The sequence below is a fragment of the Cupressus sempervirens genome, chromosome 2 (genome assembly GCF_028749045.1).
Source record: "Cupressus sempervirens isolate cs-2001-9-10 chromosome 2, ASM2874904v1, whole genome shotgun sequence".
Lineage (NCBI taxonomy): Eukaryota > Viridiplantae > Streptophyta > Pinopsida > Cupressales > Cupressaceae > Cupressus > Cupressus sempervirens.
Window position 1 is genome coordinate 526,138,181 of NC_143119.1, and position 14,255 is coordinate 526,152,435.

A 14,255-nucleotide genomic window follows, 5' to 3' on the forward strand; every position below is an offset into this window, starting at 1 on the left:
CTTATGTTTGAGATGTAATGAAAAGATGCATAGTCGGGTAGTGATAGAGGATAGTTAGCTAATGACATCAGCGAATGCACAAACCTTAGTATTGCATGTGTGAAGTTTTGAATAAATTGTGAGTCGACATTGTTATTGTAATTATATTTAATTAATTATCTTATTATAATTAATTGGGAAAGCCTCAAGGTTGACTCAAGGAATTATTATGAAGATATGGTATAAAGGAAAGATGTTTTCCTTGATTGTAAAGAGTGCGGAAAGTGTGTTCAAGTATTGTGATTGTTGTTGAAGTGTGAAATGTGAATGTGTGTAAGTGGTCCAAGGGATTATTGGGTGTGATATTTGTGATCTAGTTACAAGTCTAAAGGAGCAAAGGTCTAGTTGACATGATAGAGAAAGAGGAAGGAACAATATAGTACCATTCTATTATTCTGCAAGGAATAATACAAAGATCATTTGTACAGTGGGTTCATTGGTCTTGCCCTTGAAGTTGTTTGGGCAATGGGTCTAGTTGTCTTCCATAACTCCTAATAGGTTTGGCACAACTCCTAACAAGGTTGGAATCTCTTAGGAGGGATTCAAAGTCTCTTAACAGGGACTCATATTTATTGAATGGTTTAATAGACTCCTAATAGGGTTTATCCTCTAACAAGGAATATTTATATTAGTACATCATCTTGTGGGTACCATCCCCACCGAGGTTTTCCTTCTGATCAAGGGTTTCCCTAGTTAACATATCTAGTGTTATTGTTTGTGAGTATCTTGTTGTCATTTTAGTTTATATCTCTCACATGGTTAAGATTGTTTAAGGTTGATAATTGTGTTATTAGTTGGATAACTGATTCACCCCCCACCCCACCCCTCTTAGTTATATCAATGGACTATATATATTCTAACACAAAAAAGGTAATGATTAATGGGGTGGCCTTTGAAATGATAGGGGACCTCATTGCTAAGGTGGGTAGCTTGTCGCTTGAAGGCAAGAGTTGACATAAATAGCCAAGAGTTTCAAACAAGACAATTCTATGGAATTTTTTTTGTGCTATGAAGAAACCTCTGTGCATACATGGTGGCTTCTCTCATGAGGACTTGCCTAAGCCATGGGACATTATGTGCTACACCATCATGTGTTATATTATGCTTGAGGACTCATTCCAAGTGATGTATTAGTATCACTTCCCCATCCCAAACCAATTTAGAAAATTGGAATTAACCTGTTTTCTACACCTTATTTTACATTTGATGGGGGATAGCATTTTTAAAGTTTGAGAAAAGGGAAGAAAGGAAATCCTTTTATATCCTACAATAGGCCTTCATGTTCAAGCTCTAAAAATTCAAACTTTCCCTCAACCCTCCTCTTATGGTTAATCCCCTTGCCACTATGACTCCCCAAGCCTCCACTAACCCAAGCCATTGGTCAACTTCAGAAAGAAGTACCAAAAAGTCCCCTACTACCGAAAAAGATATTAGCCTTATTGAATTGGTTACTAATATAGGGCAAAGGAAGATAAAAGTGATCCACCCTGGCTCCATGAGAAAAGATATCCCTAGCCCATCCCATATTTATGATACCATGGACAATAACTCGTATCTAGAAAAGAGCTTGGGTGAAGATATCACTTCCCTAATGAAGGAGGCTGCTAAGGGTGGGGAGAAGATGGACAGTCACCACCGTTGAGAGGATAAGAGAAAAACTAGGTTGGATAGGCTAGAGAAGTCCATGCATGATATTATTGACAACCAAGTTGAGGCCCTATGCCAAAAATTCAGAACCCTTGGTGAGTTTACTACGAAGATCATGGATTCGGTGGCCACCACTTTGTATTTCCTATAGGTGAATAAGGAGGAGAAGGAAGTGGGAAAAGAAAGTAAAGCCACTAACTCCTTCTATAGCTTTTTGGAGGATGACTCACTCAAGTCCCAGTTGGACAAGCCTGTCAAAGAGGAGGATGAAAAACTGACTATGGAGGACTTGGATAAGAAAGAGGGGAGCTAGCCCATGTGTTCTTTTTTCTTTTAGTTGTTGTTATTATATGGCATATGATGAACTTTGTGCCTTGTGATGAAATTTTAATCAAGCTGGATCATTGTTGGTTACATAGCAACACTTTTATTTTATGCCACCACTATATTTTTTGGTTTATACTTTATAGCAATATGGTTTTTTATGCTCATACTGTTAGTAAGAAAAATTGGTACCTTTTCTTAGTTGATAAGATGTTTTTGATGTCTAGAAAAGGCATAGGTTGAATTGTAGGGTTGTGACAACTGGCTATTCTCTAGCTTGCTATACTTCGGGGTCAACCCCCCATTGGTTGTTTTGTAATACATCAAAAACATGACTTTTACCTCAACTTAGCAAATGCAATGTTCTTCCATTTCCCTCCTAGCTTTGAGTTCTTAGATTAGTGAGCTCTCTGATTTGAACCAACTCCTTTCTTTAAGGTGTTGGATAATTATAAATTCAAATACAATTCCATGCAAAGATCGTAGAATTTTTTTAAAATACAAAATAATTTGATGAGATAGATGGTATGATGAAGACTATGATCCTAATGGTGTCATGATAACTATGCTATAAAAATGGTATTACAAATGCTAGTGGTGGCTCAAAATTGCTAAATGATTGCTAGAATGCTCAAGATTGCTTATGATTTCTAATTAGTCTGTTAGTGGGGATGAGAGTTCCTTTTAAATAGTTTAGGGTGGTCCTAGCCTAAGGTGGCACCATCAAATGGTGGAGAGTGAAAGGTGAACAAGTGCAGGGTTAGGATTGACTTGGTCGAGAGAGTTGAAAGAAAGGGGATATTGGTTGGGATGTGAGAGGAAAGATAGGGGACATGTTCCTATCACCTTGGCACAAAGCCACTTGATAGGGAGAGGGAAGATACACATCACTCATTTCACAAGGACCATTGGGAGAAGGGTAGTGAGACCCTACTCTCAATGAGGACTCTTTGGACAAGTGTCCTATGAGTCACCTTTAACCTAGTGAAGTGGCTTAACCAACCACTAGAATGTAGGGATTGTGGCAAGGACTTTGTCACAAAAAGGCAAGTGTCCCAAAGACCAAGTCATGTGAGGGAAAGTGTCTCTATGACTCATTCTTTAGAGGACATATAACGATCTTTGACCCCTTAGGAATAAGAGACACAAGGGATGAAAAATGGGCTTATTAAATAATAAATTAAAATTAATTATTTGTGCAAATGTGATGTGTCATGTGACATATTGGACTAGGGATGTGGACTGTGAGACTTAGTCACATCAATGAGTGTTTTAATAAGTAAATAAATAAATTACTTAAAAGAACTAATTAGTAGACTTAAGATAGTGAAACTTAACACACATGAATCAACTTAATAAAACAAATAATTTATTAAAGCTAATAGAAAGATATTAACTAAATATTAAAATATGAAAATTGATTAGCTTGACATTTATTAAGTGTATAACTAATTTAGTATTCATCTCAAGTTCATAATTCATCTATATTGATCTAGTCAATTTCAAAAACAAATGAGGTGAGAGAGGAGTGTAGTTAAATTTGTCTAAAATATTATTTAAAAAAAAGTATGACCATTCAAAGCAATAAATTTAATGATATAGTTTATTGAATTATATCTACAAATTAAATTAATAAAATGCATGATTAATTGTAAAATGATTTTTAGTGGTCAATGCCGTGCTATTCTAGTTTATTGCTTTGCTACTCAGTTGTGAACCTTTTTCCTAGAACAGCTATAATTTTATTCGGACAACAATTTATTCTTTCAAAAAAATGGTTAGCTTGCCAGACTTTGCGGGTCAGAAGTATGACTGATACGTACAAGCGTTTCAAGCAAGCAACGAAGGATTGAAATTCTTGTTTCAGTAAATAAAATGTGGGAAGAAAAATGCCTGGCTTTAGCGGGAAACTAGCGATCCGACTTTTGTATCCATCTGATATCAACCGGCAAATCAGATAATCACTCCACACTTTGTTTGCAAGTGTACGTAGAATTGGAGACTACATTACTTAAACATATGGATTTCATATTTATAATTAAAATATATGTAGAACCTACGGCTTAGAATTTTGACAATAAAGCACACCCTGCCAATAACGAGTCACATAGAAATTAGAATTCAATGAAAAATATTTAATGTCTTTTCAGCATGGTTATATCAGTGGCTTACTCTTGCAACTGTTGTATGCGTACTATTCTGAAATTAAGAAATTCAAGTTGCCCAAGATTTGCAAATTGCTAGTTATAAACGATTACTACAACTTTTAAGATTCCGGGTCAAGCTATGCACGAAGCGCACAATTATAAACAAATTGGAAGAGCACGACCAGGCATATGCTACATCACATTTACCCACATCAGTATTAATTCATTAAATACTAAAATTAATTAATTAAAAGTGGAAAATTAAGTTAATAACGAAGACAATATTTTAAACTAATTAATACTTACAATAAACTGAGCATTTAAGCCGTACCTGCCCTCCTATGATAGACTTATAAAATTGGCCCATGATGAGAAATTTAAAAATAAAAAATTTAGAATAACCCATATTTTCTGTGCTGAATTGCACGCAACTGACGTCAGTTCGCAGAAAAGTCCCATTTTAGACAGAGAAGATGATGAAACGACCGAGTCCTACGTATCTAACGTGATCATGTAACAGGTAGCTAGGCTTTACAGTTCGACCCAAAATGGAATACCCTTCCCACGTTGAATTCGATATAATGGCACGTTGTTTAAAAAAATAAACTTATCATGTAGCTGTGCTAAGGAGACGGCGCTCTATGTTGCAATATCACACTTCCCCGGCTCTATAAAATGGTCCCTATGAGACACAGAAATGCAAACAATCCAATGGAGTCGCTCAATCTAGTCACGACTTATTCTCGCGCACTACGTGCAAAGTCACCGCAACAAGGCTGCATTAAAGTAGGAGGAATTTGCAGATCCGGAGGGAGAAACAACGTGGTTTTGTGCAAAGGAAGAGAAGGGCGACAATGGTTGGACAGGCGGGAGCTGTTGTTGGCCTCCACATCCGCCATCGCTGCGGGGGTCGCAAAAAAAGCAGCGGCGAAGCCAGTGCCGCCACCCGACCTCGAAAGATGCCACAACCCAGACTCTCCAAAAGAAGCACAAAATCTCGACTGCTGCCCTCCGTATTCGGAAAAGGCCGTAGATTTCGAGCTCCCAACGAACCTGCCTATGCGAGTCCGTCCATCCGCACACGACGTCAGCGACAAGTACGTGGAAACGTACTCGCGGGCGGTACAGCTGATGCGCGAGCTCCCGGCGGAGGACCCGCGGAGCTTCAAGCAACAAGCCAACGTTCACTGCGCCTACTGCGACGGAGCCTATTACCAGGGTTCCCTTCCCGTGGAGCTCCAGATCCACAACTCCTGGTATTTCCTGCCTTGGCACCGCTGGTATCTCTACTTCCACGAGCGCATCCTCGCCAAGCTGGTCGGCGACGATACATTCGCGCTGCCGTTTTGGAACTGGGACTCCCCCGCTGGAATGACGTTCCCGCCGATGTACGCCAAACCGGACTCTCCGCTCTACGACGACCTCAGAAACCATGCCCACCTGCACGCCAAGATCGACTTGAATTACAACCCCGACAAGCCCTCCGCGAGGAGCAAGTTATCGGCTCCGCTGCTTGTCGCCTCCAACACCAATCTCCTCTACAGGCAAGTCGTGTCGGGCGCCAAAACGCCGGCTCTGTTCCAGGGACAGCCGTATCGCTTCGGCGACGAGGCCGACCCGGGGGGCGGGACGTTAGAGAACGCGCCGCACGGGCCCGTGCACGTCTGGACCGGCTCACCCGACCAGCCGAACCTCGAAGACATGGGGAACTTCTACTCCTCTGCGCGGGACCCCATCTTCTTCGCTCACCACGCAAACGTCGATCGGATGTGGACCATCTGGAAATCACTCGAAGGGAAACGCCGCGTGGATTTCGACGACCCGGATTACTTGCAAGCCCAGTTTCTTTTCTACGACGAGAATGCTCGGTTGGTGCGCGTGAGGGTCGCGGATGCTCTTGATCCCAACAATCTCATGTTTTCGTACCAGGGAGTTGATATACCCTGGGTGAACGCCCGGCCGAAGAAGAGCACCGGGAAGTCACGAGTCGCCTCCGCCGGTTCAGAGGCGGCCATTGCGGCGGGTCACGTTGCCGAGTTCGGGTCGAAGGCGAGGAAACTGGTGGCTCCCATTACGGTTCTTGTGAAGAAGCCGAAGAAGAAGCGGAGCCAAAAGGAGGTCGAGGATGAGACGGAGGAGGTGCTGGTGATCGGGGGGATTGTTGTGAAGAGAGGCGTGGCTGCCAAGTTTGACCTGTTTATTAATTTGGCGGAGGCGGATTCCGATACTGATATTACGTGCGCCGAGTACGCGGGAACGTTCACGAATGTGCCACACCATCATGAGCACGAGCATGGGCATGGGGGTAAGAATAAGAGAGACGGTAAGCCGAAGAGCCCGTACAGAAAGTCCTCGTTTAAGGTTGGGATTACAGAGATATTGGCAGATTTGGGTGCTACCGAGGATGATAATATCGTGGTTACTCTTGTTCCTAAAGGACATTTCAAGGCCGACCCCATCGAAATCTCTTCCATAAAAATCGAGTACGATTGATTCTCTTATTCTTCCTGGATATGGAGAATTTTGGTATTTGCTTTTAATCCGCTGAATTTATAATTTTCGTAGAATTGAATGAATAAATGACTGGCTAAAGGTAATGGAGTTTGTGACCATTTTGCACTAAATTATCATGCATGAGTTCAACTGGTTTAGCCAACCGGGAACACGAGGACTCAGAAAGTCAACTGTAACGAGCTCCATAACAGAATGCCTATCATCAAATAATTATTAAAAAATGAATATTTTTGAAGATTAAAAACATTTTTAATGATTTGTGTAAGCTTAAAATGTTTTAAATTTGGGTTTATTATTTTGTGTCTTAGTTAAGTGGATTGTTATTGTTACTTAAATTCTTGTTGGATTACTTCGATTGTAGCTTTGAGTGTTTTGTTTATTTAATATGATCTTTAATTTTATAATAAGTGAATTATTATTGTTACTTAAACTCTTGTTGGATTACTGTGATTGTAGCTTTGAGTCTTTTGTTTATTTAATGTGATCTTTAATTTTATAACAAGTGGATTGTTATTGTTACTTAAATTCTTGTTGGATTACTCCAATTGTAACTTTGAGTCTTTTGTTTATTTAATATGATCTTTAATTTTATAATAAGTGGATTGTTATTGTTACTTAAATTCTTGTTGGATTACTCCAATTGTAGCTTTGAGTCTTCTATTTATTTAATATGATCTTTAATTTTATAATAAGACAATGATGTCTTTCATTTTTGGTCTTACTAATTCAAAGTTCTATAGCTCCACATCAAAACTGTTTGTGTTGACTCAAGAAGACATTTAGGTTTATTGTTTTATAAATTAAACAAATAATTTCTTTATTTTTTACATTACTTATTTTTTCTTTAAAAAATTCAAATGATTTACCATTTAACTTTTAAATATTTAAACTAGCACAAAGCAATTGAACTTTAAATATTACTCTTATCAATTAGAATCAATTGACTTTTAAATAAATTACTATTATCAATTAAAAGGTATAGACTTTTAAGATATTTAAGATTAATTTATAGTTCTAAATATTTTTAACATATAATATTGTAAATATAACTTCAAATTTTCAAACTTGTTTATATAGATTTGATGTTTGTAATAGTGATTTACAATAATATCTTTGAATTGGTTAACTAAAATAAACAATATTTTTTTTGATAACTTTTTCCTTGATTAGATAAAAATAATAGTTAAATTAATACAATGAAAATTGAATGAAGTCTAATATAAAAAATCCTTCACTAAATATATAATTTTCTAAATAAATTAAAATAGCTTTCCAAAATTTGAAATCATAAATTTGATAGTTTAATAATTATTATGAAAAGTTATTTTTTAACTTTTCATAATACACTTTTGAAAAATATTTTGCTAATCTTTTGGTACAACTATTTGTATCATCATAGTTTCACCATTCATGATACATGTTCTTATATAGTTATATACTATTGTGTATATAAAAGGTATATGATGTTGGATTACTTATCCCCCTATTATATAGGATGGATAAAGGAAATATTTTTTGCACTTTTGAAGCTTGGGTTCATATTTACAAATGATAAGTTTTGAGAAAATGTATAATGAGTAGATAAGCTTTTAAATTAAGCTCATTTTTACTTCTTCTCTTTTTAAAATCTCCTGTGGAAGATCTTAAAAATTGTTTTTGATGAAGGATAAAACATTTTTTTTATATAGGGGACCTAAAACTGAAAAAAAAAGTTATAGAAGAAAGAAAGCATTAAGTCCTTAAAAATATATATATATTGACCAACAGATGCACCCAAAACCACAACCAACCTAACCTGGAAAAACCCACCACTAAAAAATAGATAACAAAAAACTATATAACTACCTAGATACAACAATAAGTACAAAAATACCAACACAAAGAAAGGCTACTTAGGACAGATCTTTGACCTTATCTTTCAACTCCTTTTGAATCCCTTTAATCTACCTGGTGATCTTTATGTTGCTTTGGTCAATCTAAGCCTCCTTCTTTTGTTTCTTTTTCCTATTGGAGCACATCTTTTTTCCATGTCCAACCTCTTCATCATCCTTTTCAAGTTCCTCCAAATCAAGCACCTAGTTAATTTCCTTATCCTTATCTATGACATTCAAAACCTTGTTCAAGAAATACATCAAAGAGTTGAGAAAACCTTGACATTTAGCAAGCACTTCCTTTGTACTCTTCTCCATATGGACATTTTAATTTCTAAAACCTTCTAAGGCCTCTAATTCCCCTTCTCCTCTTTTCTATTTTTCTTTTGTCCACTCTTGATATCCAATTCTTTAATCTTCCCCTCCAAAGCCCTACATTTGAGGTTTAGTACTTTAATAGACTGAAAAGACCATTTGTCCAACCAAAGGGAATAAACAGAAATGGCTTTAGTAGTCTCCAAGACTCCATGGGGAGGGTCTACATCTAGGTCTTTGATGTCATCTTCTGTGAGTTTCACATTGAACTCATGATCATCCACAATGTGTAATAATGACATTCTCACCTTCCTCATTTCCTTCTTCTCCTAGAAGTCTATCTCTTTTCATGGACTGGCACTCAACAACCTTGGTCAGAAATGAGCACATCATGGTGGATAGATTCATCATTGATGACCACTCTTATGGCTTCCCTCGGTTCATCATGATTCTCAACATTATTTTTCTAAGAATCAAATCTTTTTTCTTATTTATAGGAGGAACTAGGCTACTCGTCTCTCCATAATTGATTTGAAAATTGGTTCCTTTTCAATGAGAGGGAAAATGTTTTTCCTAGAAATTGGCGAAGGTAGAATCTCCAAACTACCTCCAAATAGCCTTTCAATTGATTCAAAATTTTCTTCTTCCCCCATACTATCTATTTCCATATCTGCATTTCCTTTCTCCACATTCTCCTCTTCCTCCCCTTCATTATTACTATCCTCTTCATTGTCTAACAAAAATTCTTCTCTCACCTTAGATTTCTTATTTTTCTTGATACCAAAAATATCAATCCCAATAGTCACCAAAAAAAAATTGCTTCCCCTTTTTCTCCCCAGAATCCAAAATTTGTAAGACTTTTTTCACTTTTTTTTCTTGGGATTGGATCAGGGAAAAACTTTTTCACATAAAAATGGACCAGTCTCATCAAATCCTCCTGCATAATGGGTTTATTAGGATTAGACCTTAGGGCATTTATGCTCATAGAAAATGAACAAAGAAAATTAAAAAGGGAAATACACCTTTTTCTTATAAGATAAATGATCGAGTAAGACAAAATGGTAAGTATGGGCCTTATTATACCTCCCATCTAAAGTAATATGCTCCATTGTCATTGTGAGCACTAGTTGGAAAAGAAACTTTATAGAATAAGTCACAAAAATACACCCCTCCCCTTTGATAAGATGACCATCAATTTCCTTAGGGAATTTACTAATTGCGAGTTCAAAATACTTAAGGTTCTAGAAGAAATGGTTACCTTGAGCACTAAGCCTAGCAATTTTGGCCACCAATATGATATCAAGCTTTAGTTTCCTTCCCCCAAGGTTAACCTCTCTATTGTTCCAACCATTAATAAAAGATTTCATCACAACAAGTGTTCCAGGTTTTAAACACTCCATATATGACATGAGCCTTCTCTCAACTAGCTTATCCCACACCTCTTTTCCTTTTCTCCACTTATCATAGTTATTGGATTCCCTCTTCCTCACTTTTCCGCCCATTTTCACAATTTCAAGAGCTATACATTTAGACATACTCGTAGAGAAAATGAGAATGAGAATGCAAAAAAGAGACCCATAAAGCATGTGAATTAACAATAATTACATTATTCTAGCTCAACTTTAACTCAAACTAATTACACTTAATTTCACTAAAAAAATAATCCTATACAAGATTACATAAAATATTGTTGCTTTTGCTAAATGTCTAGTCATAGTTAATAAGTTTCTTATTTTTATGATTAATAAAATCCTCATAGCTCCAACAAGAGGAGGTTCCATTAGATACCACCACATTAGTAAGTGGATCAAAAACTTTGTTCATCTCTCTATACAAATGTGATAAATAGACTTTCTCAAAATTAATAAGAAGAGCATTACCTTCCTTTATCATATTTTCTATAGTCCACAAAGGGGAAACACCTTTAGATATATAGTTATGAATATTAAAGGAATCACCTTCAATCCATATTCCTTAAGGTTTTAAATTTCTTGCCAACTTGACCCCATTAAGAAGACTCGTCTCTTTTGCCACATGGTTGGTTTGCGTTCCTAATGGAATGGCCATGACTTTAATCAAATTACCTTTTCAATCCCTTAATATTGCACCACATTTAGTAGGGCTAGGATACCCTTACTAGCTCCATCAAAAATTATTTTCATCCAACTGAATGGAGGACAATTCCATCTTGCACTATTCCTCTTTTCTTTGGTCTCATCTTCATGTTTCTTCCTTCAGTGACTACTTCCTCCTATATTGAAATCCACCTTTTCTTTATATATAGAGTTATAAATTTTAGGAACATTATTCTTGATCTGATTAGCCAAGATTTGAAATGTTTTCCTTCATCCTTGAACATCCTATTATTCCTTTCCTTTTAGAGGGACCATAAAGCATGGGGGAACACAAGCATCCAAACAATTATGTCTATGCTTCCTCTATAATCTTTCCACAACCTCCACAGATCTTCCAAATTTTCTAGAATTATCCAATAAAGGTTCCAATCCTTCAAATGTTCCATTAAATAGGATTTTTATATACCAATTACTCAATCATTTTGTTAGAGTAATAAAGTATTTCCTTATTACTTATATCATATTTATTTAATTATTAAGTCACTTATTAACTCTATTTAACTTAAGCTAAACTTTAGGCATCTAATAATTAAATATTTTATTAATTATTTTAATGCAACCTAGGTTTTACCTTTTAGGGTTTTGATCTCCTTTATAAAGATTGATCTCTTTGTATTGATTCATTAACTTTTGATAATAAAAATTTCTCTTTTTGGTCATCAAGAATGTCTCATCTATGGATCTAGGAATTTTAGCCTCCATAACTTTTGAACTCATGGCACTTGAAAACACCTATTTTCATATAAAATACATCTAATTTGGAAGTTGCCAAAATCATAGGAAAAAATATTTTAGCCCAAGGTTGTATGACCTTGGGCTCAAAATTTGAGGCAATAATTTTTTTTACAAAAATAAAATTTATTTTTTAAGGAGCATTTTAAGTAAACACATGGAAAGAGCCATTTTTATTAAGAAAATGTTATAAGTAGGGATCACTTTTTTATTGGGCCCCAAACTCCCTTGTCCACACACAATTGTACCTACAAGCACTTTATTTCATGACCTACAGCTTTGCACCTATCTCCAAGCGCTCAAACCCCCTGGTAGATTTCTTGGCCCCCAATGCTTTTTTTCTCCAATGAAATATTTTTGGTGATCTTAAAGTCCAAATTAGGAGCATATCACACAAGTCAATGACATTTTTTTCAAAGATCTATCTTGAGTAGCATATTAAAGTAAGCACATGAAGTTCTTTTTAATAGGGGTTGGTGGTTTTAAGGAAGAAATTTTTTAGGAGGGCTTTGGAAAAAATCTTGGGAAGTGGAGATGCACATGTGAGTTTTTGGAATGTGAGTGCAAGTGATGCACACCACATGCATGAGTTTTGGTGATCACCACCAACAATCTTCTCCCATTATTTTTTGCGCTTCCCTATGTACCACCTCAAATAGTGCCTTGGAAGGCATGTCTATTTTCATGTGCACCTATTTTGCATGGTATTTTTTTCCTCCATGGTTTACCACTAGCTTTGGCAGTTTTCTCTCCATGCACAGACAATTTTTTAAGATTATTTTAAAGAACATGCAAGCAATTTGGTGGATTATTTGGGAGATAATGCCATTTTTGGTGGATTTGATTGAGTCCTCTTTGACTAGCTTTGTGGCCTCTCCAATATTTTTAGCCTGATTTATCACTAGTGACTTATTGGGATATTTTCCAAGGACTTTGGCATTCTTTTATACCACATGATATGATGTTATGGCCACCAGAATTCTTTTTCTAGCTCTGGCTCAAAATCTACAACTTATTTTTTAGTACTAGCTCCTTTTATGGACTTCTTTTCTAGCATCTCTATTTTCTAGCAAGGAGGATTATTTTCTGGCAAGGGGCACATTTTAGGATATTTTTACCCTCAATGGTCACTTGACCATCAAATTTGTGCTCATTACTTGTTGATGATAATATTGCATCAAAATTCCTAGTTCCCCTTCTAGCTTTGTTTGGACTTACCTTCACATTTTTTCTTATATCTCAAGCATACAGACTATTTTTTAGAAAAAATATATCATCAAAAATTTGGTTCTGAGCTTGTCATAGCTATATAGGTAATCTTAAGTATTGATGCTATTTTGATGGCTCTTTCTTTTGTTAAAGTCAAGAGTTCCTTTTTACACTCTAGGAGACATATCTTGAGAATCTGATCTCCAATTGGAAATTCTTCATATAGTTGAAAAGGTCTTTTAGAGCCCTCTCTAGTGATACTAGTTGTTTTTCCACATTTTTCTTCAAGAATATTTTATTTAGGTTTTTTATATTTGTATTCTAGTGGATATCTTGGTTGTTTCAGGTCTAGGGATCAATTTCATTACTTTCGATGATTTGTCATGGGTTGTATTACCCTTATACCTCTTCTAGCATATTTAGGTATCATTTGTATGCGTTCTTGCAAATGCACTAAGTTAAAGTACCATATTCCATTTATATTTTTGTTTTAATAGTTTTGTCTTATTTTTCCTTCTAATTTGACCAATATTTTTTGCAAAACTTCATACAAATTATTGTATTATTAGGATTTATTATCTTGTGTTCTTTATTGTACATGCACTACTCTAATTAAAATACCATGGGGGGTTGATCTATTTTTCCTTTATTTTCCATCTTCATTTGTCCAATGACTTTCCCTTCTGTAACATTAGCCTCATGACATGTATGGGATTAAGCACCTTAGTACACACATATGTATTCTTTTGTGCATCTTGGTCATGGTTTCTTGACATGCAATTCTTTTGACCTACTTTTTAAATTTTCCTATCACCTCACCATTGCCTATAGTTGGGTGGGGGTGGGGGGGTGGTGGAGGTTCTTCTATTGGTTCTCATGCTTCCTTGATTTGATGGAGTGAGCTATATATTTAGTATAATTTATTCTTTTGTACTAGGAAAATGTAGTGGCTAGGTACCTATGTGTTTTAGTTAGATGTATCATTTACCATATAAACACTCTTCTCTTTATTCCTACTTTTTTTGTAGCCTTCCATATTTGATTGATCAAATCTTTAGGATTTGGTGTTTCATGGCATATGTATCTTTGAGGTCAGTTATTTTCCTTTGTGTGCCTCCTAATTCAAGTAGTATCTTTTGAGAGAACTCATGAAGATTATAGTCTTCTCTACCTAGGGTTCTATTTCAATGGAGGTTCTTCAAATAAAAATCTACTTTTGATAGGGGTTTGTACCTTCTACATGCTTCAATAGTCTTCTACATGAGCATCTTTGTTGTTCCTATCTTTTGGAACATTCTCTAGTTTGGAAGCTTCTTCATTCC

At 36.0% G+C, this 14,255-nt stretch overlaps 1 protein-coding gene across 1 annotated transcript; it reads left to right on the plus strand.

Moving 5' to 3' along the window:
- The first annotated feature begins 4,784 nt into the window (after positions 1-4,784).
- Positions 4,785-6,924, plus strand: LOC149573269 (polyphenol oxidase, chloroplastic-like). The gene has a single exon (XM_089814483.1). It carries the CDS (start codon positions 4,833-4,835, stop codon positions 6,648-6,650), a length of 1,818 nt encoding a protein of 605 aa, XP_089670609.1. The 5' UTR covers positions 4,785-4,832; the 3' UTR covers positions 6,651-6,924.
- Positions 6,925-14,255: the final 7,331 nt, after the last annotated feature.